The sequence below is a fragment of the Triturus cristatus genome, chromosome 5_1, assembly GCF_964204655.1.
Source record: "Triturus cristatus chromosome 5_1, aTriCri1.1, whole genome shotgun sequence".
NCBI classification, from domain to species: Eukaryota; Metazoa; Chordata; class Amphibia; order Caudata; family Salamandridae; genus Triturus; species Triturus cristatus.
Window position 1 is genome coordinate 53,761,023 of NC_140587.1, and position 27,564 is coordinate 53,788,586.

The 27,564-nt window shown below is 44.6% G+C and overlaps 1 protein-coding gene across 1 annotated transcript in view; it reads left to right on the forward strand.

Annotated features, from left to right (window-relative positions):
- Nucleotides 1-27,564, forward strand: part of LOC146830152 (uromodulin-like) — a 369,504-nt gene that overhangs the window by 262,885 nt on the left and 79,055 nt on the right. The window contains exon 7 of the mRNA XM_085604401.1: nt 26,175-26,334. Within this exon, the coding sequence (XP_085460527.1) occupies nt 26,175-26,334 (160 nt within the window). The remainder of the gene's footprint in view (nt 1-26,174; nt 26,335-27,564) is intronic.

Genomic DNA, 27,564 nt, shown 5'->3' on the forward strand with positions numbered 1-27,564 from the left:
TCACAGAATGGTTTTACAACTACTAACTTTACGTCCACACTCGGGCTGGAAATTCCAGCCCGGAGGCGGAGCTTCCGGCCCGGAGGTGGGTATTCCAGTCGGTGGCAGAGATTTAGCCATGGCCGAAATCTCCATCTCCGGCCCGAGTGCGAACGTAAAGTTAGTAGTCGTAAATCCATTCTGTGAATACCAAAAGCAGTAATTTAGGATTTTGTCTTAAGTTAATTCTGTGAATCGGGCCCCAGGTGTTTTTGGGGGGGTATGCAGTTTGCCAGCCCTACTGATTACAAACTCCTTATCCATGCATTTGCCCCTAAGGGGTCGGATCGTTCCACTCCTGCAATAGACAAAGGTTAGATGTTTATAGCTTTGTTATGGAATATAAAGCTGGTGTAATAAATGTAGCTGCCCCTGTTTATCATGCTCACCTCTCTGGGATGTTGATACTGAGGAGAGTAGCCTGGATGAGGATGTGATTCCGAATGGTGAGTGGGTAGATGTCTAGCTGATGGAGAGACTTTAGTAAAAGCACCACAAACCTTTAGGAGGGCTGGTCTAACAATATTTCAGTAGTTACATGAATATGAGTGTATTTGCCTCTGGATTACGAATGAAACACTACTAGCACAAGAGAACGAAAGACCAAAACGTGTTTTGATACTTATTACATTAACCTATTGCTTCTTCTGGGCTTACAAATAAACCCATGGTGTTCTGAAGTCAGTTATTGATAAGGGTGCCGATGGACGGTTTCACCATATACCCAGCCGTGAGCATTATAGCGCCATTCACACCTAGCTGTGAGCATTATAGCGCCATTCAATCAATTCTCGTTGTGTCTTGTAGCACTATACGATTCAACCTGCCAGAATCAATTGCACTGAGTTATCATGCTCACGGCTACATATTATGGCCCAGATTTACAAAACTCCATGCAACGCAGCGCAGCGCAGCACCCAAAGCTGCTGCGCTGCATTGCATGCGAGCGAGAGAGGACAGCACCCTATCAACCGAGATTTGGCATTCTCCTCCCCTCTCCCTAGATCCGGTGCAGAATTATGCTGCGGAGCACCACACATCAAATGAGGTCACATGACTGGTGGCCAGGGCTGTATGCTGAAAAGAAAGGTTGGGATTAGTGATAAGATCATGGTAATTCATAAAACACCTCTTTCCTCCATGAGGCTTCCGCCAAAGCATAGGCCAGGATGGCCATGGGTATTGTGAGTCCAGTACAGGGGCACAGCTTGGTCAATAAGATTGGGGGTGTCAACTTCAGACTTCTGAACAAACATGCTGGCACATCTTGTTAAAAAACATTATGAGAAGCAGACAGGAGAGAGCCTCAAGAGGCAGTGGAAAGACAGAGAAGTGCAGGTTGGGTACATGAAACAACAGCTTTCACACTAACCATGTGTTAAGGCAGAGGCGAGAGAGTGTGTGTGCGTGAGGGTTGTTCTCTGTGTCAGAACGTAGAAGTCCATGGTGAAATCTGACAGAAACCTCACCATACCCAACTGAGAAGACTTGTACCCAACTCTTTACTACAGAATACGTTTATAGGGGGTGTAACACCCCCCACCCCCACCCCCCAAAAAGACCTCCCTACCTGAGTCCAGTATCTGCCAAGGGCTTGGATGGCATCGAGTCTGTGAACTGTTCTTCTTGCTGAGATTTTCATGGAAAAGGGATTCCTGAAATACGGACCGTGGGTCCCAGTTAATGTCTGATGAAATTACATTTATTTTAAAGAAATTAAAAATGGTGCATCAGAAAACAGCTCCATATTGTCTTAGGTTCAATGAATTAGATAAGCTTGTTAACTGTATGGCTAAAGAGTGTTTCTAGAGGATCAGGGCCAAAGGTTCCAATGGATGGGATGATTTTCAAAATATTGTGTAGGCTCCCAAACTTCCCCCATCCTGTGACTGTTGCACTCTTTTTTTGTATGCCTTAGAGGAAGGGAACCCAGTCCTGAACTGCGCCCCATTGGGTTAATAATAATTGGTAAGTGCACATAGATAAGGCTGACACAATTAAAAAAGCCAGCAGAAATGTAAAAGGGAGCATGGTAAACTGCACAGTGTGAGAATGCACAGCTGGGGAGTAGGGGGCGTGGTTCAAGTTCAATGGCCTGAGCTTAAAGTAAGCAAAGGTACACACTCTTCAGAAGCTCACAGAATAGATTAAAAAAGTGGTACACATGTTTTATTACCAGATCATGGACAGTACTGGAGTAAATTTGCGAAGAATATTGTCTTATTCCTTCCAGTATACTCTGAGTCGGAAAGTTGTTGTGCTCTCCTCAGGAACGTTCTATAACTTTCGGTTTATTATGCGTCTATGAGCTACTTGAGGTGGAGTGACCTTTTTTTGCCTTAAGATCTCAATAAACTTATTTTAATTCTTACAGAAACTCTGACTCTTTTTTAATGCCCAGTAATGGGAAACAGCTGGAGAATTTCAGGTCCCATATATGTCGTTCCATTATGACAGAATTCGTGGTATCTGTGTCTAGAGGATGAAAAGAGAATTATGAAGGACAAAACCTCTCTTCATCCTTGTGTAGGCTTCATCATAGGACCTCTCCTTAAACCCCTTGCAGAGGATTGTGGTGTGGGCTAGGACTCCCCACTGTGTACAGGGGAACACTTATGAGATGGTATATGTCATGGTGGTGCTATGTGACCAAAAATGTACAAAGTAGAGTGGAATACAACTATTTCTTGGTGGACTTCGTTTGTTTTAATAATGTGCCCAAGAGATTGAGGTAAAACTAAGAGGGGAATTATTTAACCCAATAGTTGGAAGACGGTTGAGAAGTTTCTGCCTACTCTGTCGGTGTAAAGGAGAGGAGGCATTCGTCACATCCTGTATTGTTACCTGCCAACTTGTGTAATAAGGAAAAAAGAGAAAACAAGTAGCAACAAGGACTTGGGCCTGAACTATAGGAACTGGGCTAACATGCATAGACCACCTCCACCGTGAGCAGCATGGTATAGAGTTGGTTCACCAAACCCTTGGTGGCCCCCACAACCCTGGAAATACCCCATTCCTCCTTTCCAAGCTTCTTTTTTCAAGTAACTGCCACATCCCTCTTTTCTAGGAAGAGAAAGAACAAGAGGAAGGAGAGGCCCTTCGCAGGTACACTGGAGCCTTCAAACATCACCGTGGCAAACCAGGAGTGCAGCCATGGAGCAAAGGCCCGCTCCAATCCCAGAAACCACCCAAGAATTGGAGATGTTGAAAAAAGGATTGGAATTTTTTCGTATCTACCATGGTGACGACTTACCCATTCGTACAACATCAGAAACCTTCTTTAGGCAGATTAGTCTGAAATTATTTTCCTGGAAATTCCAATATCCACACCTGACCAAAATGCTGGTCTGTAAAAGAAAATATCTTTCAACCAATCTGCTCATGCTATTCCCCTGAAGTCCTAGATCCTGTCATCATTATAAATCCAGCAGCCAAAGGGGGAACTACTGTCATCCTCCAAACTACAGATTATTGCCAATAATGTTTGGGTGGCAATCCCTATTACTGCTCTGTTCGACAGGACATCACACCTATGCTCAAACGCGTCATCAAGAGACTCATCGATGGTGTTGCAGATTCAAAAGAATCACTCAGAGGAGGCTGAATGTTGTCGCTCATAAGCACGAAATTCCATATTTTATAAAGACCCACTAACCAGCGAGACCAAAAGATTCAGACATCGGTTCCATTCTGGGACTCCTTTTCAGTTTTCTGAGACATTAGAGTTGTATCTGTGGTGCTGTGATCGCGGCCTCGCATTTTTGGGGGCTCGTGGTCGGTCTCGCCTGTAATGCACGGGTAGAGTGGTGTAAGGCATTCTATGTGAGACGGTTGGAGAACCGACAGAGCAGAGGAGGCAAAGCCTCATTTGGGGCTTCACTGTAGTCAATAAACTACATTATCTTTTACTCACTGTGCCATGCCTCATCCTCAGCCCTGCCAAGTACCACGCATCACGTGTTAGACTAACGCATTTCAGTGTGGTGGTCCGCATCACCGCACTGAAATGCATTAGTCACACATTTATAGCACCCAGGAAGCACTATGAGGCACGCACATGGAGGCTGCCCTTCGATACATAATTAAGTGGCAGAGGCTGTGACCGCTGGTAGAAGTGTTCAATGCGCTGTTGAAAATTTGTAGTGTTAACCATAGGAGTCAGTTTTCAGGAGGATGACTGCTGTAATGCGCCATGCGGGCAGGATCGCGGTTCGCATCAATCAAGTCAAGCCCGGCTGACGTCTCTCAGCACACCACGTGGTCTGGGTGAGTCTGGTGGGAAAAACAAAATCCGGATTCATTCCTGTAGTGGAAGCACATGGATCCAGGGCGGTGCCATGCCTGTTGTTCTTTCACATCAATATAGGATAATGGGGTAGCCCAGTTATGTGCAGAACCTGGGGATTTGCGCATTAAAGAAAAAGTGGCTCTGCCACTAATTAAAAAATCTTATGATCTGTATTCATTTTTATATCCCTCTGTTCTGATGGGACTCAAATCTATTGCAAATGTATATGCATCTTAATTACATCAATACCAAACCAAAATCAAAAGAACCTTTTGTTTTCTTAAATACGATTTTATAATAAATTCATGTGAATCATGTATTCAAATCAGGAATACATACACAGATAAACACTGTAAACTTACAAAAGATAATAAGTGACATGAAGTGAACACTAAACAATGACTCTACTAATCACAACACCATATATAGGAGACATCAACCAAAATTCCAAAAAACAATTTGGACAAAGTGTGAAGTGTTTTTAGAAAAATATATCATCCCAGGGTGAAGTAGATCTTGTTAATCTTGATCTGGATGATCATTTACACTTGATAATGATTGTCGACGTTTCGACCCCTGAATAAATGCGAAATTGTACTCGTCTATGACGGGGTCTTCCTCAGGACTAAAAAGAGTCTGTGTATGGCCTTCAAGGAAGTTCCACCTTGAATTCTTTTGACAGCGCAATTGCTTTTACACAACTGATGACCTGTATTCGGCGTTAGTCCTCACAATTTCAAGTAATTATTGGTCCAAGGCATAGCCATGCCTCTGTATCTCCGGCGTCTGGTGCTCGGGGTTCGAGGTACAAATCGCTAGTAATTCCACATTGGATCTCATGGGGCCATCTGCCTCCTGAACATTGTTGTATATAAGGAAAAAGGCTATTTACTTGCCTTTGAAACCTCGGGCCTCTAAATGCGCCGTCTGAAATTGGGGATTCCTTGAAATTACTTGATTTTGTGAGGACTAACCCCGAATACAGGTCATCAGTTGCCAAGGTCCAGTAAGCGCTTCTAGGTGGCAATTGTTGCTGGGCTGTCCCCTTCAATCTACAGTGCCAGTAAACGTTAACAGCAGCTATTTACCCGCCCTTTTAATAAACCACTTTAATGCCGTGGCACTGCTGGATCTAAGGGCAGTTATTTCTGCACTAGTGCGAGACCCAATAAGAAAGTGCCATAGGTCATGGTTGCCATCTCTGCCTTAAAGTGGCAGTTGCTCTTTTTTACTATGCCTGGCAACTGCGAGTTCTGCTACACTTTGAACCCAGCTTGGCCCTTGGGGGCCCTTTTGTTGTTTTTCCTCAGTTTACGACGACCTTTACTGTAGTCTCCCATTATTCCTGTGACCTAGAAGATTTGCTGATTCCTCAGAGCTCTTTTCTTAACTTTTGACCTCTGGAATATTTACACTTTCATTTTACGTGCGTTAGTTCAGTTGTTTTAATTGAAACAAACAAAAACTACAATTCCCAGAGTGCACTGATTTGTCAAACGAAATACCAAGATGGCCAGCGTAGAGTCCTGGAGTCGGTGTATACTCATCTAGCAGCCCTAAAAGGATGCAGAGCTAATTCGCGTACCGTGATGTCAGCCTCTTAACTGATGTTATAACTGGGCGGTAGGTAACAGACTGTGGCAAAGTGGCCCTGGCTCACAGATGTACTAACAAGCATTTGCAATGCAATAGGTCTTGCATTTACGCGAGTTTGAGCTATTGATATTGCAAAAAACAATGCCTTTTATTATTGTTTTCGTTTTAAAAACATAAATAAAAAGCATTGCAATTTATAATGCCAATAGCTTATACTCGTGTAACTGTAAGACCTATTGCATTGCAAATGCTTGTTGTTTTAGCCTCTCAGTTTTAGGCCACTGCAGTATTTTACTGTACTGTGTTATAGCGCTTGTTTAGCACTTACTACCCTTATGTTGCGCACTGATGCGCTTATCCATGCAGGTAGCACACTACACCCTGTGGCTTGTGTGGTTAGAAGTGTGTTGTGTTTGATTTAGGCTTATGTGGAAAGTGTTTCCAAGTCATGAGTGAGGGCTACCATGGAGCAGTCATTGTGTTACAACGCAGCACTTGTCGGTGTAATGGACAAGGAAGTGTGAGAGACTGAAATATGTTTTATAAATTGTGTTATGTTGGCAGTACACATATTTATGCAATGTTGTTGAAGCATGAGGTGCTGACAAGCGCATGGAAGGGGAGGAGTCCACATGCATGTCATGGCTGGGCCGTGGGATGAAGCAGAGTTTGTTATTGGTCCCAAGATACTTCTATCTTTGAGGTATACACAAGGCTCTTCGGATGCTTACAGGGTAGCCAGATAATGCTTCTTCTCAGAAGACTGCCTCAACTGATGCGAAAGACGCTCAGATGGCACTGGTGTTATATTTCAGCTGTGTCCTTTTATGTTAAGAGTGTGTTTTCATCCTTTCTCATCAGACAAAGACCAATACAAGCCCCAGCTAGTGCCCAGTCCTTCTGTTATTCCTGAAGGGAGCAGATTGGCTTTTATTTGACTCAGGAAACCTCTTCTTAACCAGTTGCTTAGTCTAGTCACTGACATAGGGCTTAGTGGAAGACACAGCTGTGCTTTAGGTACCACAAGGAAAGAGAGTCCACTGCTGCTTAGGATTTTGGGATGGGGATATCATTCGGTAACATTTTCCTAACATTAGCTCAATTGCACTTATTTAGATCTGTGATGGAAGGATAAACGTCTGTGCCGGCCCGCCCAGCCTTGAACCCCTGACCTGCAGGCTACACTAATCCACTCATCAGGTGCATTATCCAACTGAGATAATTCACAGGCTTCATCAGATAGGCTGATGGGTCACTGAGGCCGGTGTGGTAAAGATTCTGCGGCAGGAAACATGTTTTAGTATCTAACAAAGTCAGAAACACAATCTCTGCTAAATATAGAAGCCTTGTGTGGGCTTTGATAACAGGCTTCTACCAATGGTATGAGCCTTGATGACTTCATCAACCAATACAGTAAAGAGGCAGAGATGTGTTACAGGTAGAAAACACTTAGCGGCCTGTTTCTATTGCTTGTCTTCTGGGTCATTTTGCAGGCAGACCAGTTAGAGGATTGGGCACATTTTTTATATGTTTCTAATGTTTTCTTCTCACTTGTGCTTTAAAATGCTATATTTGGACCCCGTGTGCAACAATCTGCAGTAAATATGTGGTGTAAAAGCTGCATTTGAATGCATATTTTGAAAACTTTTCTTGGAGGGGAAACCCCCGCACCCTCCTTTTGCAGTTCGGGCTCGCTCGCTCGTTACACTACAATACAATTTGTCGCCCACCAATTTCAAAATCCACTAGCCGCCCCTGCTTATCTGTCCACGGGTCCTTAAACCAACAAAGAAAAAATTGGCACTGAAGCTGAAATATCAAATAACAAGTTTATTCATCACTCATGAGTGGGACTACATCAATACAGAACCCTCAGGAACTGTAGGAGGTAGTACATAGAATACAGAAACCAAGGGTCTTTAATACCCATTTGAGTAAGCATTGAGACTAAAAGAGGAGGTACAGGCACACACAGGAATAGTCATTGACAAACATGGTCAGATAGAAATCACTTAGCCAGCAGAGTGGGAGGAGAAACCAAACTGCTTACATCAGTTAAAATAGCCGGACAGTTACACTCTAAGACAGATGCTTTCTAGCAGCTACAGGCCTTTCTGAGCCTTCATTGCTCTGGCTCAGTGCTGAAGGACTCAATTAAAGTTGATGACTCAAGCAGAATAGAAAGGCAGGCAACAGTAAAGACAGAAGAAGCACATGGCTAGCACATGGCTAACTAAAACGGCTGCCGCAACCAAAATGGCTTCAGCTCATGCTAACAGTAATTCCTGTCGATTCCCACAGACGACCCATTTAGCATTAGCTGAAGACATCTCTATGATTTAGAAGGAACATGGAAAATATCTTGCATATCTATTCTCATCAGGTTATTGATCTCCTGGTTTATTACTGGTTGGGCATTTACATTCTTAACATTTCTTTTAACGGGGGCACACGAAATACAAGCAGAAACACAAAGTATCGGGCCACATTCTATACATAAACTGCATATAAAGAGGATCTCAATGAATAGACATAGAACTGTTAACAGTTTCCAGCCCCAGGTAGTAATCAGTGTCCATAGCCATCCGGTAAAAGTCCAAGTTCCTGAATCCTGATGGATTTCAGTGGCTATTTTATGCAGCTTAAAAATTGCTTCGAAAAGTGACAGGCACGGTCAGGGATATAGACACAACAACTGCTCCCAATGATGCAGCATGCTCCACCACGATCTGCAAGGACAACATCGAGCACCATCCGGTTTTGGAGTGCCACAATTCTCACAATTTGTAGTTCTTCTGTGATGCTCCCAAGTGCCATAGCTGTCTGATTGGTTACAGCCTCCACAACATGTGTTAAGCGCCTGATCTTTCTGCTGTTTAAGGCGGCACCAACAAAGAAGAACAGTCCCAAATTGAAGCCAACATACTGTTGCCGTGCAGTATCAGTTTGATCCACCTCATCATGATTTATTGTCCTCTTAAATCTGTTTTTAGAAATATCATTAAACAGTTTATAGTCTGGCTGTTCGAGCAGTAGCGGACCCCCCCCACCCCAAGCGCCTTGAGACCCTCCGGGTAAGTAGCGCGCTATACAAATGCTTTGATTGATTGATTGATGCAGGTGCCAAAAACACAGGTGGTAGCAAAAAGGACACAAAACAAGTTCCGGACCAACCAATGGGTAAATGATAGTATCCCTTATTTCCACATATAAAATAAGTGTTGTGTGATGACATAAAACTGCTGTTATTTACTCCAGTAATATTTAACACCAGAGTACAATCACTTTTCCCCACAGGAATACTACCAACACTGTTTACACACAGGTCTGCTCGAGCTCTAGTAACACCGATACCAAAAGGTCCATTACCCTTGGCAGTTCAAGTGTTTGGGAAAACATAATGTGTGGAGGAATTTCCTCAGCGATACTCCTCCATTTCCCATACAGGTCCTTTGGCCTGTGGATCTCCTTCCTCATCAGGGTAACAGGCTTTGTTTAGCTGAAAGTTCAGTCTTCCTACGCCAAAGTCAGAAATGTTAGCAACATGTGCAGCCCATAGCGGCACAAACCAGGCTCTGCTGAAGCTGTTATGTGAAAATGGCAGAGGAATAAAAGGCGTTCCTCCCTTCTTCTGATGAGCTGACATCATTCCACACACCCAACAGTTGGTAATGTTCGTAGCATTATGGGTGTGATGTAACATTTGAATGAACGTATTGTTGAGATAAGACTGTCTATGTTTCTGCTCATGATAAGGGAGGGTGAAGTAGTGGTGCTCAATGGGGACAGGAGTAGTAGCAGTCAGTAGATTTCGAGCAGGAGCTACTCCCTCTACAACCCATGTTATCGTTACAATGATGATAACAATGGAAGTAAGCCCAATGATGAACACAATCTTTCGATCACAAATTCTCGTTGTAGTTGACTTCGTAGGCATATCCATCTCGATGTTGAACAATAAAGCAGATAACACACTAGGGTCCTGGGCAGCCGTTGGGTTCTTCACTGAGGTTGAGACGGGTATCACTAATAGGGTCCCCCCTTTGCTACTCAGGCTTTCACTAACCCAGGACAGTGACTCAACCAGTCTTTTTCAACAATGAGGTCTCTCTCTTCCTGGGTCTCAACTGATATCGAGATGTACCAGGGATCATGTGGTCCGGGAAGACTTCCTCAGGTCCTTCAGGTGTCACAGCTTGGCCTTTCTCGGTGTCCAGGATATCGCGGTGATCTTTAAGTGCAGCAGGTTCTACCAGGGCGGATGGCACCTTCTTACAGTGGGTGGAATGGACCCAGTTCTTCCGATTTGTCCCTCGGACTGCAGTTCTGGTCACCAGAAGAACTTGCTCAGGCCAATGCCAACGAGGTTCTAGGCTGCTCGACCTCTGGAACACCTTCCCCATCACCTGGTCACCGGGCCGCAGATCATGACCATCACATTGCGACCTGTCAGAAAGAGCCTCTCGGACCTGTTGATAAATAGAAAGCAAGCTGTCAGTCAACTGAGACAAATATTCGTTCATCAATACATAAGGTACATCATGTATAGGGCATGGCTTAGGAATTCCCCAAATGTTCATTGGCCTTCCAAATACCACCTCATATGGTGTGAGGCCAGATCTTGTATGTGATATCGATCTGATGGACAATAAGGCCAAGGGCAGTGCATCAGGCCATTTCAAAGATGTGGAAGCCTGTATTTTGGCAAGTTTCAGTTTTAGCGTGGAGTTGTAGTGCTCCACCAGCCTATCTGATTGTGGGTGAAACACAGCATGGAACTTCTGCTTAGTTCCCAGTCCTTTCAAAAGATACTCAACAACTTGCCCAATGAAATGGGGTCCGTTGTCACTCCACAAAACTCTGCAAATGCCAAATCTGGGGGAAAACCCCTTTAGGAGCACCTTTGCTGTAGTAAGAGCTGCCTTATCTTTCATAGTATATGTCTCTATCCATTTACTAAAGGCACAGACCACTACTAGAACATACTTCAAGTTATTACAGCGTTCCAGCTGAATATAATCCTTTTGCAGAACCTCAAAAGGTGCAGTTGGTATTGCAAACCCTCCTGTTGGAGTTTGTGTTCCCTTTCAAGGATTATACTGGACACAAATCAAACAAGACTAGACTATCTTTTTAGCTGTGCCGGCAATATCTGGCTGATCCCAAACTTGCATAAGTAACTTTGCCAATGAGGATGCTCCAACATGTGCCAGCCAATGTGCCATGTGAATCATGGGGTGTAAATAGGCTGTGGGTAATTTCTACCTAGTCATATCTTTATTCCTCCAACAGCCCTCATCATTTAGTGTTCCCTCCTTGGACCATTGATCTAGTTCATCAGCAGAGGCAGATCTCTGCATGTCCAGCGCCTCTTGTCTGACATCATGCCAACGTTTAGCCTGTGACTTGATCACATACATAGATGTAGTACTTCGCTGCATTGCAGTCTCACGAGCTGTACAGTCTGCAAAGGCATTCCCTGCTCCTATTTTGTCAGTTACTTTCTTGTGGGCGCTACACTTAACAATTGCTACTTTCTTAGGATCAGTCAAGGCAATAAGGAGATTATGTACTAATTCCCCATGCACTATTTGTGTCCCGTGTGATGTAAGGAAGCCTCTCTCTTTCCAGGGCTGCCCAAAGTCATGAGTCACTTCAAAAGCATACCGGCTATCGGTATAGATGTTAACAGACAGATCTGTGGTAAGCTCACATGCTCTTGTTAATGCCATCAACTCAGCTGCCTGAGCTGACTTTTGTGGGATGCGAGCTGTCTCAACTACCGTCTGAAGTGTTGTAATTGCGTAAGCAGCTGATGTCGTGCCATAGGGTAACTTCAAGAAAGACCCGTCAACCCACAATTCCCCATCAACTTAAGAAAGGGCGTATCTTGTAGGTCAAGCCGACCCTTTGTTTGTTCTTCAGTAAGGAATATACAATCATGAGACTCTTGTGACTGAGACTGAGTAGCTGGGAATGGCAATAGTGTAGTGGGATTAAGAGTCGAACATCTTTTCAACGTGATGTGAGGGGCCAAGAGTGTCAACTCATATCCTGTAAAACGAGCGTTGTGTTTTTATCTCATTTAAAAGGGCATTGACTGAATGGGGCGATAACAAAAGCAATCTGTGTGACAGGACTATTCCCTCACTTTGACATATGGACACAGCTGTTGCCTCCACCGCTCAAAAACACCCAGGCAACGCACAGGCGACTGGATCAAGGACAGCTAATAAATATGCATAAGAACGCTGCTTATCACCGTGTGTCTGTACTAAAACTGAGAGAGCGCAACTATCCCTCTCATGTACATAGAGTATAAAGGGCTTAGTGTAGTCTGGAGTTCCTAATACTGGTGCAGAGCAAAGAGCGTGGCGTAACTGCTGGAAAGCATCCTGACATTCAGTAGTCCATGGGAGGGGCATCGGAGGGTCTTTAGGCAAAAGGGCCAACAAGGGTTTAACGATCTAAGAAAAGCTAGGAATCCACTGCCGAAAAAAGGAAGTAAGACCAATCAGTGCACGAACATCCTTCTGAGTACGGGGCACAGGTGTGTATAAAATGGCTTGAATGCGGTCTGGTATGAGAGCACGTCCCTCCTTAGACAGGAGGTGACCTAAGTAGGTAACCTGCTGTCTATAATTTTCCATTTTTTTCCGAGAGACTTTGTGATGATGAGATGCAAGGAATAAGAGCAATGACAGTGTCCCTTCTTCACACTGTTCAGGGGTATCAGCAGCCAACAAGATGTCATCAGCATATTGAATAAGAGCCACCCCTTTCGGTACAGGAAAAGAATCAAGCTGCCTTTTCAATGCCTGGCTATAGATGCTAGGACTCTCTGTATATCCTTGTAGAGCTGTACAAAATCTGAAGGATCGATTATTCAAAGTGAAGCCAAACAAATAACATCTGTCATGATGAATAGGGATGGAGAAAAATGCATTTTTCAAATCTACTTCGCTGAATGTAGTTGCAGTAGGAGGAATCATATTAAGAAGTGTTGTGATGTCAGAAATAACCGGGTATTGAGGCACTACTATCTTATTGACCTCTCGTAAGTCGATGATAAAACTATAGATTTTAGAATCAGTGTCTTTTTTCAAAATGTGAAGAATGGGGCTATTACAGGTATTATAGGGGACTTCCTCCACAACCCCCACTCTGATCAAATCCTGAACAATGTGTATCAATGCCTCTTCACCTTCTCGAGAGATTTTATATTGGGGCAATCGAGGCAATGAAGCACCCTCCTTTACTTGAATATGTACTGGTGGAATAACCATCTGACCCTCATCAGTATCTGATGTAGCCCACAAGGTACTAGGTAGCGATGCCAAAGCAATATCGTCTTTAATAAGGCAAGACCTCCCAACCATTGGATAGTTATCGTTCAGAATGACACGTACACTTTCTGGGAAACAACATATTGTAGCACGAACATGTTTAAACATATCAAGACCCACAATGGTATCTGGTGTGGTAGGGTAAAGCAGAAATGGACATGCAGCAGTGAAGTTACCGAGACTAAATGCAAGTGGTTGTGACAGTGGGCTAAGGGAAGGTGTCCTATTGAATACTATCGATGTTATCATCGTGCCAGACGGGGGAGCCCTAGGAACCAACTGTTTAGACAGAGCACTACAAGTAGCTCCTGTATCAACCAGAAAGCGATCAGTAGAACCTAAGACGTTTGCATCGACATAGGGACCCCTTTGAGCTACTGGGACCTCAACCAGTTCCGTACCCCATCCTAGGCATTCCTATGTATAATCAGATTCCTTAGGATCATTGATCGAATAATCAGACATTTGATATTGATTTCGTCTGTCAAAAGTATTAGAAGAATTTGGATTCTGTGCAACTGCCTCAAATCTAGCATGACTATCCATGACTCCCCTATTACCTGAGTTCCCGGGATGACCTCTCATGTTCCCTCTACCCCGCCGATACTACTGACCTCGCAAAAGGGGGCACTCAAAACACCAATTTCCTCTCTCCTTACGATAAGCACACTGATCAGAAGACAGAGTTGCTCGTGGGAAAGGGGGTGCATCACACGTCCACCTCTACCACCACCTCTAAATGATGGATCATAAACTTGAGCCAACATAACTTTCGTCTTTAAATTCTCAACCTTTTTATTCTTCTTGCCTTTCGCTTCCAATTCCTGATGCTCATAATACTGGGCCATAGTCAAAAGGGAGACGGGGGAAGACGTAGTCCATGAACTCTTGCTGGCCTTTAGGCGACTAGCTATTTCTGGCAACATGTTCGCGACAAATTTGTCGACGAACAGATGCTTACCCATGTCATCTGTCAACGACTGTCCACTAAAGTCATGAAAAGTCTCTTCAAATCGGGTAAAGAAGTTTGAAACTGACTCATCTGTTTTCTGCTTACAAGACGCTTATGTAGTCCAATTTATCTTCTTAGGGGTATAAGAGTTTTAAACTTTATCACAAGGGCTTTGGGAAGATCTAATATCTCCTGTTGTGGTTTTTGCGCAGGCTCCCTATTCGCATCCTTTTCCTCCAAGTGCACCCAAGTATCACCGTAAGTTGTAATATCATCTACCATCCTAATTAATCTCCACATAACGGGGGCATAGTACAGGAGCTAATAGCTCCTTCCACTTCTTCATAAAAAGCGGCTGGGTTTTTCCGTGGGTCAGGCAAAGCAGCTTTAAGAGCCATAACATCTGCTCTACTCCAAGGAGTATAAACCCAATTATAGACAAAATATCCTTTTGCATCATCTGAATCTTTGTCATCAATCGTGCCTGCACCCTTCGTGGGGACATACAAAGGCGCAGCTTCACGCATCGGTTTCACAGTAACTACAACATTACTAAGGTCATCATTTGACCCTGTAGCTCCTTCTTGTCGCACCAAGGTCTGGACTGTTTGTTCAGTTGTGGCTTTAGTAGCTGCTTTTTTCTCTTCTCGCAGACGGAATGTATCAATTCGCAATTTAACTACTCGCCTAATGAGGTCAGGTACCTGTGAAAAAAGAAAAGTGCCCTCATGTAATTGTTTATGATCAGAATTTATATCAGAGGGCCCTAAATCGTCAGAATGTTTTCTAAAACTGGATATCACTTCCTCAGCGAACATTTCAACAAAATATAACTGCTCTAAATCTTTCCACTGCTGAACCATTGCTAGAATTTCTAGAGCAGAGGCACTCCCATGAGCTGCTTTACGAGCAGCGGATCTAAGAGTGGCCATGAATTCAGTAGTTAAAGTAGAGCGAGTTTGAAGTGAAGAGGTCCACGCAAGAAGTGATATTTAAGTAAGATTTATTCAAGTAGTTAACTGGTAGTAAGTTCCATACAACAAGTTGTTAAGTTCAGAAGGAGAGCCCGACCAGGAGCAGCCTGCCAGCTGCTCAGCCCATGACCAACTGTCACTTCACCTCTCTCAGTCCCAACATTCTGAGGCTCATCCAGACTACAACATTCTATTGGGCATTGAGCACAGACACTGGGCTGAGCAGGAGGAGAATAATACTTAACCTTACAAATGCAGGATACTACAGAGTTGTTCGCCCGACATCCTTATCGTTATCTTTTTCTTCTGAAGAAAAATGCTCCTCATCAGAATCGTCATTCTTAGGGGCACTAGGGAATATATACGGTGGCGGAGATCGATCTATTAAGTAAAGGGTAAATGGGGCTCCTAACAGGGTACTGGCCAGTTACCTCTAAGCGACGCTCCCTATCTTCTTTCTCTCTTATTTCCTTCATCTCTTTATTTTTTAATTCTAACGCTTTTTGGTAGATAGTCTTGCGTCGTTCTTTTTCTGTTATAGTTTCTTCTTTTCTCACTGTCTCATGCACTTCTTTCTCCCACATTCGTACACAATCAAAAATATCCGGACGACTTTTACGTTGAAATACACACTGCTCTACATACTGAATCTTTTTAACATCAAATTACCCATTTACTGGCCATCGTAGATCAGGATCCTTTTTGGTATATTTGTTCCACAATGTACTATACATTATGGAAGAAATACCGTATTTGACATACGTATGCCTATTGGGTGTCCTCTCTGGGGGACCAGGCTGACTTTTTTCTAAATCCCTTTTGGTACCAACAAGATAGCAACACAACCTGCGAATCGTGCTGGAAACAGGCATGACAGAAATATTATAATAAATATAATATTATTAGTTAAATAGTACTATCACCAAATATAGTACCTATCCGAATATAGCAAAAATAGAGAAAAATCTCCTCATTACCTGCCCCTTTTTATTGCAATAAAAAGAATCAAACCAAACCAGAATCTTGGCCAAGCACACCCAAAATCAAGAGTGTCGCTTCAACGACCTTACCAAACAAAAGTCTCCAGCCTCCAACTGCCAATCTCTTGTGTGGCCTAATGGTCTCTGCAAACATGTGCCAAAGTAAGTCTCAGTCGGGACCGGCCACCATCTGGAGGGTCAAATCGGGAAAACCGGAACAACAAGTCGGTCTGCAAAGACAACGTGCCTCCTCATCCAGGGTACCTCCTCAGTAGAATTCCATTCCTCTGTCAAGACCACTCCTTCGGGCAGCCGCGTCTCCGATGAGCCCCATGTTGGGCGCCAAACTGTGGAAATTAGCCTTTTTAGGGGCACACCGGTGCAGGGGTTCACCCTTATCTGTCCACGGGTCATTAAACCAACAAAGAAGAAAGTGGCACTGAAGCTGAAATATCAAATAACATGTTTATTCATCACTCATGAGTGGAACTACATTAATACAGAACCCTCAGGAACTGTATGAGGTTGTACATAGAATACAGAAACCAAGGGTCTTTTATACCCCTTTGGTAGCTGAGTAAGCATTGAGACTAAAAGAGGAGGTACAGGCACACACAGGAATAGTTATTGACAAACATGGTTAGATAGAAATCACCTAGCCAGCAGAGTGGGAGGAGAAACCAAACTGCTTACATCAGTTAAAACAGCCTGACAGTTACACTCTAAGACAGGTGCATTCTAGCAGCTACAGGCCTTTCTGAGCCTTCATTGCTCTTGCTCAGTTCTGAAGGAGTTAACTAAAGTTGATGACTCAAGCAGAATGGAAAGGGAGGTTTCAGCTCATGCTAACAGTGATTTTTGTCGATTCCCACACCCTGACATGGTCAGGTTGCCTGTAAATCTTGTTTTTAAACGACAGACTGTCCCCAGTGTCCATTTCATGAGAGCACCAACATATGTCTAAACTGATTGAGAACTTTTCTGCAATCAGTTTGCTGCTGGACAGTGAGTCTGCCTGGCAAGGCTACACCATCAACTGAACCATCATCAAGGTTCTGAGAGAGCAGGTCAGGGAGTGGATCACTCTCTTCCTTCTGTCCCTCATCAGTAGCCATGGGCAAGCCCATGTCTGCCCTGTCAACATATGGTTTGAGCCTGTTGACATGGAGCATGGGGGCTCCTGGTAGTTCCAAGGTCCACCTCTCCCTTCTGCTCAATTATGGTATGGGGGCCACTCCACTTGTCTTGGAGGGCTGCTGGGGTCACAGGCTCCAACACCCATACTTTCTGCCCTGGCTGGTAAACAGTGAGCACAGCCTTTTGGTCATTCCAGGACTTTTGCCATTCCTGGCTAGCCTCAAGGTTTTTAGTGGCCTTCTTCATGTACTCAGCCATCCTGGAGCGGAGACCAAGTACATAGTCCACAATATCCTGTTTAGGGGGTTTGAGAGGTAACTCCCATCCCTCCTTCACTAGACATAACGGACCCCTAACTGGATGTCCAAACAGAAGTTCAAATGGGCTGTAACCAACCCCTTTCTGTGGATCCTCTCTATAGGCAAAGAGAAGGCAGGGCAAAAGGATGTTCCATCTACGCCTAAGCTTTTCTGGGAGACCTTTAATCATGCCCTTGAGTGTTTTGTTGAACCTTTCAACTAACCCATTGCATTGTGGGTGATAAGGGGTGGTAAATTTGTAATTTACTCCACACTTGTTCCACATAGCAGTCAAGTAACTAGACATGAAGTTTGCATCTCTGTCTGATCCCAACTCCGTAGGAAGGCCTACTCTGGAAAACATTCCCAGGAGGGCCCTTGCCACCACGTGTGCTGTGGTGGTCCTAAGGGGAATTGCCTCTTGGTACCTAGTGGCATGGTCCACCACCACCAGTATAAATCTGTGCCCAGATTCTGTTTGAGAATCAATGGGACCAACTATATCAATCCCAACCCTCTCAAAGGGAACCCCTACCACAGGTAGTGGTATCAGGGGGGCCTTTGTTGTACCACCTGCCTTACCACTGGATGGACAAGTGACACAGGAACGACAAAACTCCTTGGTGTCTTCAGACATGTGATGCCAATGAAAGTGAGGGACAATTCTGTCCCAAGCCTTATTTTGGCCTAGGTGACCTGCTAAAAAGAAGTCATGTGCTAGGGTTAATAGGAAGCCCCTAAACTTCAGAGGTATAACCAACCTCCTGGTGGCACCAGGCTTGGGGTCTCAACACTCTGAGTAAAGGAGTCCATCATCCCAATTGATCCTATGGGACCCACTAGCACTCCCAGCAGCCTCAGCAGCAGCCTGCTATCTGAGAGGTTCAAGAGAAGGACATCTCAGCTGCTCCTGGCTCAGATCTGCCCTGGAAGGACCCCTGTCCCCAAGAACTCAACCTGATCAGGTTCTAGCTCCTCTGGGACAGTTCCTTCTTCAGGACTAAGGTCAGATCCCTCCGGAAACTGATCTGGATTCTGAGTCAGGGGGGAAGACACTGCCTTACCCCTACTGCTCCTTTTCTTGGAAGGCGCCTAGTCGATTCTTCCAGGATCCAGGTCCTGTGCAGTGTTATACATTTTTGCCTGTGACCTGGTCATAGCAAACACATCTGCAGGGATTCCCAACATTTCTGCATGAGTCCTGAGCTTTACTTCAGCCCAAGCTGAAGTTTCTAAATCATTGCCCAACAATCATTCCACAGGGAGGTCTACACTTACCATAAACTTCTTAGGGCCAGCTACCCCTCCCCAGGTGAAATTAACAACTGCCAAGGAATGGACTGTCCTGACATTGCTAGCATTGGTCACTTGGTACATCTCACCAAGTATGATTTGCTCAGGAGCCACAAGATCTTTTGCCACCATTGTGACACTTGCTCATGTGTCCCTGAATGCCAAGGCCTCTTTTCCATTTATCAAAGGCTGCTGTCTGTATTGGCCCATATTACTGGGACTGACAAATAAGGAGGCCATATCCATGGCTCCATCACAGATCAGTATAGCCTGAGTAGGAACTTTGACTAGGCCAGAGTCCACCTAAGATTCCAGGATTAACCCTACTACACCCTTATTCTGAGTACCACCACTTGGAGCTGAACTAGGGGGAACAGTTGCCTTAGGGGCAACGGTGGCTGGAGTTGAGTCCTTGGACTTGGTACAATCACTTGTCCAATGGGTTTTCTGTTTACAGATTTTACACCATGGTTTCTTTTGGCCTTTTCTCTTGTTGGATTGTGACTCCCCACCAGATGCAGACTTTTGGGGCCCTTGAGAAGACTTCTGATCTTTATCCTTCCCCCTACCCTTATCAGAGTTTTTGGAATCCTGCTTCTTTGAGTCACCACCTTGGAGTCACCTTCTGCCTCACCCTGGTCCTGACCCATTTGTCTGCCTTCTGGCCCAATTATTGGGGAGAGGTCAGATCAGAGTCCACCAGGTACTGATGCAACAGCTGATTTTGACAATTATTAATGATCTGCTCCCTCATAATTAGGTTGTATAATCCTTTAAAATCAAACACCTTACTGCCAAGTAACCAGCCCTCCAGAGCCTTAGTAGCACAATCTACAAAGTCAACCCAGTCTTGAGTCTGTGCCTTTTGGGTATCTCTGAACTTTAACCTGTATTGTTCAGTGGTTAGGCCAAACCCATCAATCAGTGCACTCTTCAAGACTTTGTAATTATCAGCATCCTCTTCTCTAACAGTGAGGAGCTTGTCTCTACCTTTATCTGCAAAGGAGAGCCACAAGATTGCTGCCCACTGCTCCTGAGGGACCCTCTGTACTTTACAGGCCCTCTCAAGTGCAGTTATCCATTTGTGGATGTCATCCCCACTCTGGTAGGGAGGGACAAACTTGTTCAGGTTCCTATGGTCATGGGTATGTTCTCTACCTCTAGGGACACTGTTGCTGCCACCATGGGGCCCTCGCCCCAATTTCTGTGAAGCTCTCTGGAGCTCCAGGGATTCCCTGTCTAAGGCCAGCTGCTCTTTCTGGATTCTGAGCTTTGCTCTCTCAAAGTCAAGCAGTCTGCACTTCCTGTCATAAGAGGATTCCCTTTTATGAGAGGTAGTGGTCCTATTAGACACAGAGACCCCTACAGAAGTACCAGAATGATTAGATTCCTGAGAAGGAGATCTAGATCATCTTGGTAAACTGTTAACCCTTCCAGGTGGGGTTAAAGAGAGGGCCACTAATGCCTTCTCCCTCACCTTCACCTTCACCTTCACCTTCAGGAAAGATTGGATTGTCCAGGTTAGAATCATCGTGATCCTCCTCGTCAGCTTCAGAGTCCAGGTCCTGGATGTTTTCACTTCCAGGCCTGTCATCATCTGCTGCCTCACCCAACTTGCCTGCCTCATCAGACGCTGGGGTCTTTCTGAGGTCATCTAAAAGCAAAGCCTCTATGAGGTGCTGAGTCCTAGGGTTTTTTCCTGTCTTCAATTTTCTAGATGCACACACATTTCTCAATTCCTGAAATGAGAGATGGTCATACTTAGTTAGCAAGGAGCCACTGGCTTCTGCTCTTGAAGACATACTAGTGTTGTGAGGTGTTGCACCTACCTAACCTAGTGGGAACTACTAAACTCTCTTGAGTTGGATAAAGGGTGTGCTAAGCCCTTGACACACAACTCTAAATTCAGTAGAACTTACTGTATTCTAGACTTGATTTATATGTACCTATGTACCTATAGTGGTTTTCAGTTAGTCACTCAATGAGATTATCTGGTAAAGCAATAGCAAGCTTGAATCCCAACCACTGCACACCAATGTGAGAAGTTGGCCTGGTATATGCTGTTCCCTAGTTATAGTGGGCACCTTGTTCCAGTCCAAACAACCCTTATTGATGATTAGGTTAAAGACAACCTTTATTGAAAGCTATCCTAGTGGTAGATATGGAGAGTAGCCTTCAGGCTAAGTCTCGAAGGAATGTAAAGCAGCTTGGTTTACCAGATTATAACCTCCTGAATGACCAAATGAAAGGAGAACCACACAAGGTATATATATATAAAATGTATGTATTTATTCCTAAACACTCTCTACTAACCTCTTTATGAGATTAGAGAGCAAGGCACACAATATTACAGTTCTAAAACGACAGTAAATAGCACAATATACAATGGGCCCCAGGGGGAGACAAAACCATATATTAAGAAAGTGATATAAGAACCATGACTTGACTAGAAACAGTGCCTAGAACAAGTAGAATCGGTTGGGTCCCCAAGGTATTGACACAGGGGACCCACGGGGGACGCGTGCAGTGTGAGAACACAGCCGCGAGCTCCGTACAATCCTATGGGAAAGTCGCGGTTGGAACTTTAAAGATTAAGGACACTTAGGAGAGGACTTGGAGCAAACCCTTTCAGACTTCTAAGACCAGCACCCATGTGAGCACCGGAGTACTCGTGTTACCTAACCCAGGGAAGCCGGGTGCATTGGTGTCAAATGGCATCGGGAATCTTCGCTATTTTCAATGGCAAGTTGCTGCAAAGTGCTTCTGCTGTGGAAAGGAAAAGTGTCTGGTGTGATCCAAGCCCGGATCGAAGATGAGACGAACCTGAAAGCAGAGGGGACAGAGTCTGGGTCACTTGCCATTGACCAGGGGCACGATAAACATATACCCACCGATGTCGGTGTTTCAGATGCGATGAGGTGAAGTTGACTCCACTGCCACGGGGACCAGGAGATGTCGACAATGACCACAGTCCGCAGGCGAGCTGTCCCATGAAGGATGTTGAGTGCTGGGGGGTCGGTGTCCGGATTGGAGAGCAACAAGCCTTGGCAAAGGCAACCCACGCAGTGAGAGTAAAAAGGCTTCGGTGTGGACCAGCAAGGTCCTGTGGACTCCTCAAGCGATGGAGAGTCAGGGCACGTCTGGAGCAACCAGGTAAGCCCACTGAAAGTTAAAGTACCCTTCTCAGGGACCCACAAGTCGACGGACAAGGTATCGCGAAGGGACCTCGAGAGGAATCACTCAATAACAGCCCACGGGACACTTGTGGAGTGTAGGCCAGTAATCTTCGGTGGAATCACTGCTCGGGGTCTGGACTACAAGTAGCCCAAAGCACAGCCTCGGGGATCACCAAAAAGCATATGCTGCTGCAAATGTGAAAGGTGTCCAGGGGTTCGGGTTGCACGGTCCCACGAGGGCTTTGGATCTCAGGTTTGCTGAGAGCACAGATCGGCCTCAGGGAAGCTTGGCAACCCACCTCCTGTGTTGCAAAATCTTCAGAGTCCTTCAGGAGCTGTGTAGTTGCAAACCGGACAGATGCGTCTTTGGTGCCTGCCTTGCAGGGGAGTAACTCCTTTACTCCAAGGAAGATTCTTCGGTCATCCAACGTCGTGTAGATAGGTGAAGTTCTGGGATTCTGTAGCAGAGTTTCGTGTAGGTAAATCTAAAGTCCTGCAGCCAGGGGTTCCTACTTTATACCCAAGGAAGGGGTGGGACAAACTCTGGAGAACCACCTATGGGAGGGTAAGGACAGAGGGGTGGCTACACCCATGTCCTTTGTCCAGTTTCACACCAGAGCAGGGGCTGGTACCCCCTGCAACCGGGGTGAGCTGGATTATGCACAGGGACACCAAATGTGCCCCCAGTGCAGACTTCAAAGCACTCTCAGAGTGCACCCACCCAGCCCCAATACTCTAAAGAATGTCTGGGAGGTGGTCACACCTCCCTGTGACAGGAAACCTATTGTCCAGCCATCCCCTGCCGGAGTTTCGGTCAGCAGCAGGAGGGCAGACTCTTGTCTGTGGCTGGCAGCATCCATTTTGTGATGCCAGGACTGGCAAAGCTGGTACTGGGTGCACCAGTGCTGTCATATTTCTCCCTCTAGTAGGGTGGAATCATACCTCCCACACCAGTTACTGGTGTGGAGGTATGATTCCAAGGTGTTTGACACCAAACACGACATGTTTCCATGCAGCCGTTCTAAAGTTAGCATTTACCACGAGGTTATAATGCACTTAAGTATATATGGTATGGCTGCATCACAAACAACCCTGGAATAGAGGTTCCGAAGGCTGCAGAGGGGCTCTGCTCATGCATGGGCACCCTCTCAAATAAAACCTAGAACCCTGCCTTCAGGATTGATAAGGCCGCCATAGGGGTGACTGATAGGTTTATATGTGCAGTGATATGGATAGATATAGTGAACCTATATCTAAGTAAGGGGTGCATGCACCACCTTACACAGACTGCTGTAGCAGACCTGTGGTGTCATTTTGAATGGTCTCCCAGGGGTGGTATAATACATGCTGCAGCTCCTGAGAGGCCTCTGGGGTACCTATGCCCTGGGTATATAGTATACCATATACTATGGTCTTATAAGGGTCCCCCAGAATCCAATCTGGATTGTACCTAAGGTACTGATAATCAATTTAGAGAGACAGCAGATAGACTGGGGTCCTTATTAGCAGGATCCCAGTCAGACTAAGTCGAAAAACAGTGAAACATCAGCAAATATTGGGGGTAACTGTAAGAAGCAGATCCTACTCTCCTACAGCATTATAAAGTCCTGACTTTTGGAACATTCTGGCAAATTCTGCAGAGTTCAGTGAACGTGAGGAGTATTGTTCTACCACCCCTTATTAAGTCCCCTTGGCTGCTGAGGGTCCTTGGGAGCAAAGAGCTCAAATTCTTGCCACCAGTACATCCCCCACAGCAGGATTGCTGAGACCTCATCGAAGGCCTTGCCCCCTTTCTCAACCACTCTTCAAACGTAACTCCTGGCGCAATATTGGCTAGGGGATGAAGTCCCCTTGGCTTCTGAGGGTACCTTGGGGCCATGAACCCCCATTGTTGCCATCAGTAAGTCCCTACCACGGGATTGCTGAGACCTCTTTCTCAACCACTCTGCAAATGAGCTTCCTGGTGCATTACTGGATAAGGGATGAAGTTCCCTTGGCCGTTGAGGGTCCTTGGGGGCGAAGAACCCCTATTGTTGCCACTAGTAAGTCCCCCACAGTGGGAATGCTGAGACCGCATCAGAGGTCCTGCCCCCTTTGTGAACGACTCTGCAAACACACCTCGTGGTGCACTACTGATTGGGGGATGAAGTCCCCTTGGCTGCTGAGTGTTGTTGGGGGCCTCTTTCTGCTAGTTTCTGACCTTTCTTTTTACCTCTTTCTGCTAGATTCTAATCTCTATTACGCCTCTTTCTTGACCTTTATTTTACCTCTTACTGCTCATTCTTGACTTTTTTTTGCCTATTTCTGCTTGTTACTGATCTCTATTTTGCCTTTTCTGCTCGTTTTATTCCTTTATTTTACCTCCTTCTGCTCATTTCTGACCTTTATTCTGCCTCTTGCTGCTCTATTCTGACCTCTATTCTGCCTCTTTCTGCTCACTTCTGCTTTCTGTTCTGCCTTTTTCTGCTTGTTTCTCACCTATATCATGCCTTCCTCTGCTCTTTGCACACCTGACCTTTATTTTGTCTCTTTCCGCTCGTTTCTGCCCTTTATTCTGCCTCTTTCTGCTCTTTTCTTATCTGTATTTAACCTCTTTCTGCTCGTTGCTGACCTTTATTCTGCCTCTTTCTGCTCCTTTCTGACCCTTATTCTGCCTCTTCCTGCTCATTTCTCAGCATCATCTTGCCTCTTTCTGGTCATTACTGACCTTTATTCTGCTACTTTCTGCTAATTTCTGACCAATATCTGCATCTTTCTCCTCGTTTCTGGCCTTTATATTGCCTCTTCCTCTTTTTTTCCCCCTCGATCGAGAGTGAAGCCTCAAGGCCCCCCTAGTCCCAGCTGGCTCTCTGCCTCTTATGGGAGCCGGCATTACTCTTGCTTGCAGGGAGCTGCTGCAAATGCGGCTCCCTGCATGAGGGACTGATATTTTCATCTGTTTCCCTGCAGGCATATTTGCGATACACCTTTCATCCCAAACCTCATTTTACTACTATGATCTTCCAAAAAGCACTTTCTAGACTCTCCCTTCCTCTACCCCTCCTTCATCTTAGTCAATCCAACAAACAGACTCACATGTCCACTGCTAAAATAAAAAAAATATATTTCCCTTTACGAACCCATCACTAATCCAGTAGCGTGCTGCTTGCTGAAAACCTTGTCAGGGGTAGTAAGCGCCATATAAATACAATTTTAATTGGAATATAATGTTTTATTTCAAGTAGCTTGTTAGCTAACCCTCTTGTGGTGACTGCATGGATGAGGGATTTGTGGTATGGTATGGTATGGATTGTGATAGTGCATATACAATATGTGTGAGCATGCTAACTCAGTACAATTGGTTCCAACAGGTTGAATGCTTTAGTACTACAGGACTCAACCAGAACTGATAGAATAGAGCTATCATGCTCACGGCAAAGTGTTGCATATGGTGAAACTGTACATCAGTACCTCTATCAATAATTGACCACACAATACCATGCATGTTATTTTTAAGTCCTGAAGAAGTGAAAAATTAAGTTTCCAAACACATGTTGGCTTTTGGTTCTTTTGTGCTATTAAAGTGGAACAAGAGAAGTCCGAAGTTCATTTTGTTTTATAAATGATCCAGAAGTAAATAAGCTCATATTCAAGTATTTAAAAAAGATGGAAAAACAAACAAATCCTGGGAACTAATTACTTTGTTAAACCTCAGCTTTGTCTTTATAACAAGAACTGAATTCACACATTTGTAAAATAAGAAAATTTCACCCATCGCTAGTGTAAGGCACTGACGGACACATTGCGGGCCCCGACCACAAAGGTAAAAACTTGGATTTAAGTCTAAGTTTACTACTTTTTGGTATTCACAAAGGTAATTTACTACCAGTAACTTTACTACTAGTAAACTTACTAGTAGTAGGTTTTGAACTACTATTAACTTTACTACCAGTAAGTTTACTAGCAGTAAAGTTACTAGTAGTAACTTACCTTTATTACTTAAATTTTAGTTTACATTTGTGAATCAGGCCCTGCAAGTCGGTTGCCTTTAGGAGGCCCTGTACTTGTATATGCAGATATTGAAATCTAGCTTCACAATGCTTTTCTCTTTGCAGCTGTGCAGTGACACAAGGCATGAATGTACAGGTAGTAGAGAATGGCCAGTCCCTGCAAGTCATGTTTGAGTTCGAGACATTCATCTTTAATGGCCAGCCTGACGTCTATATGTGGTGTAATGTGTCCCTCTGCCTGAAGGATGCAGCAAATACCTGCCAGGTAAGTCATGAGGATTGATGCAGAAAAAGAATGTAAATAACTTTTCAAACATGCAGATGTGTAAATCCCTCTAGAAGCAGGTGTGAGTGCAGCAAGACTCTTGAACATGCAGATGGAATCGTCTAGATTATATGCCACTAACCTTCATGACTACGATTCCTCCTTCTTCATCCCAGCACTTATTGAAGAATTATACTTCAGCTCCCAAATGGCCACCCCTTTCCAAGCTCTTTTTCATTTTCAAGGATGATGCCAGCTAACCTCCTATAAACCCCCACTGCCTCTTTCTTGTGTTAATTGTAGGTCTCAGCTAGACAGAGCATTCACTGTCTCTTCAAGACCTTTAGCTTTCTAACAGTGGGCTTACCACTTGTTGGCTTCATTGTCATGCTCATTTGCTTACCTTTTATTGGTAACTTGCAGTAGTCTTCATTCCTTTTCATGTGTTTGTCTCTTCCTTGGAGCCTTGATGCATTACTTGTGTCCTCCTCAGTTCATGTTTTAGAGAGTCTTTTTCAGTTGGATTCCTCCTATATTCCTCCCACCATTTTTCCTTTCCACCACCATTCCTGTTGCTTGCTCCCACCCATCCTGGTTCACAAAGTCCTCTATCAGATTGTTGATGGAGGTTTGCAGGAAGGAAGGGATGCCGGGAGGCTTGTGACTACTGAGACGAGGAAGGAAGATTAAAGATAAGTAATCTAAACATTAGCTCCACATCTCCTTCCTCTTCCCATTCTTTACATATTGAGGATATGCCCAACCAGTATGTCACAATAACAGTTTGACTGAAACAACCAACAAGACATACTACCAAGACAACAACATCCCTGTGTGCAGAAAAAAAACAATTCTATCATTACTACACTGTGGTGAAACAAAGACATGCTATGATAAGGTCAATACCAACCTTAAAAAATGCCTGCATTAGCCTGCATTACAAGGAAACCATAATCCCACAACGTAATTGAATTCACTGAGTTCCATGTGAGAAACCAGAGAACAGCCCAAGTGGAAGCCTAAAGATGTCTACAAACATGATAAATCACCTCTAGAACACATCTGTATTGAAGTTAGAGGTCCTTTGTTCAAATAGTAAGCTATCAAAAATGGTGAGAACTTACAAGTAGATACAAAAGGGATACAGCCTTGCTTAGTTGACTAAAATATAATATTTAGATCTCTGACATCAATCATCCCCAGCTGCACCAACAGAACATATTCCCATAA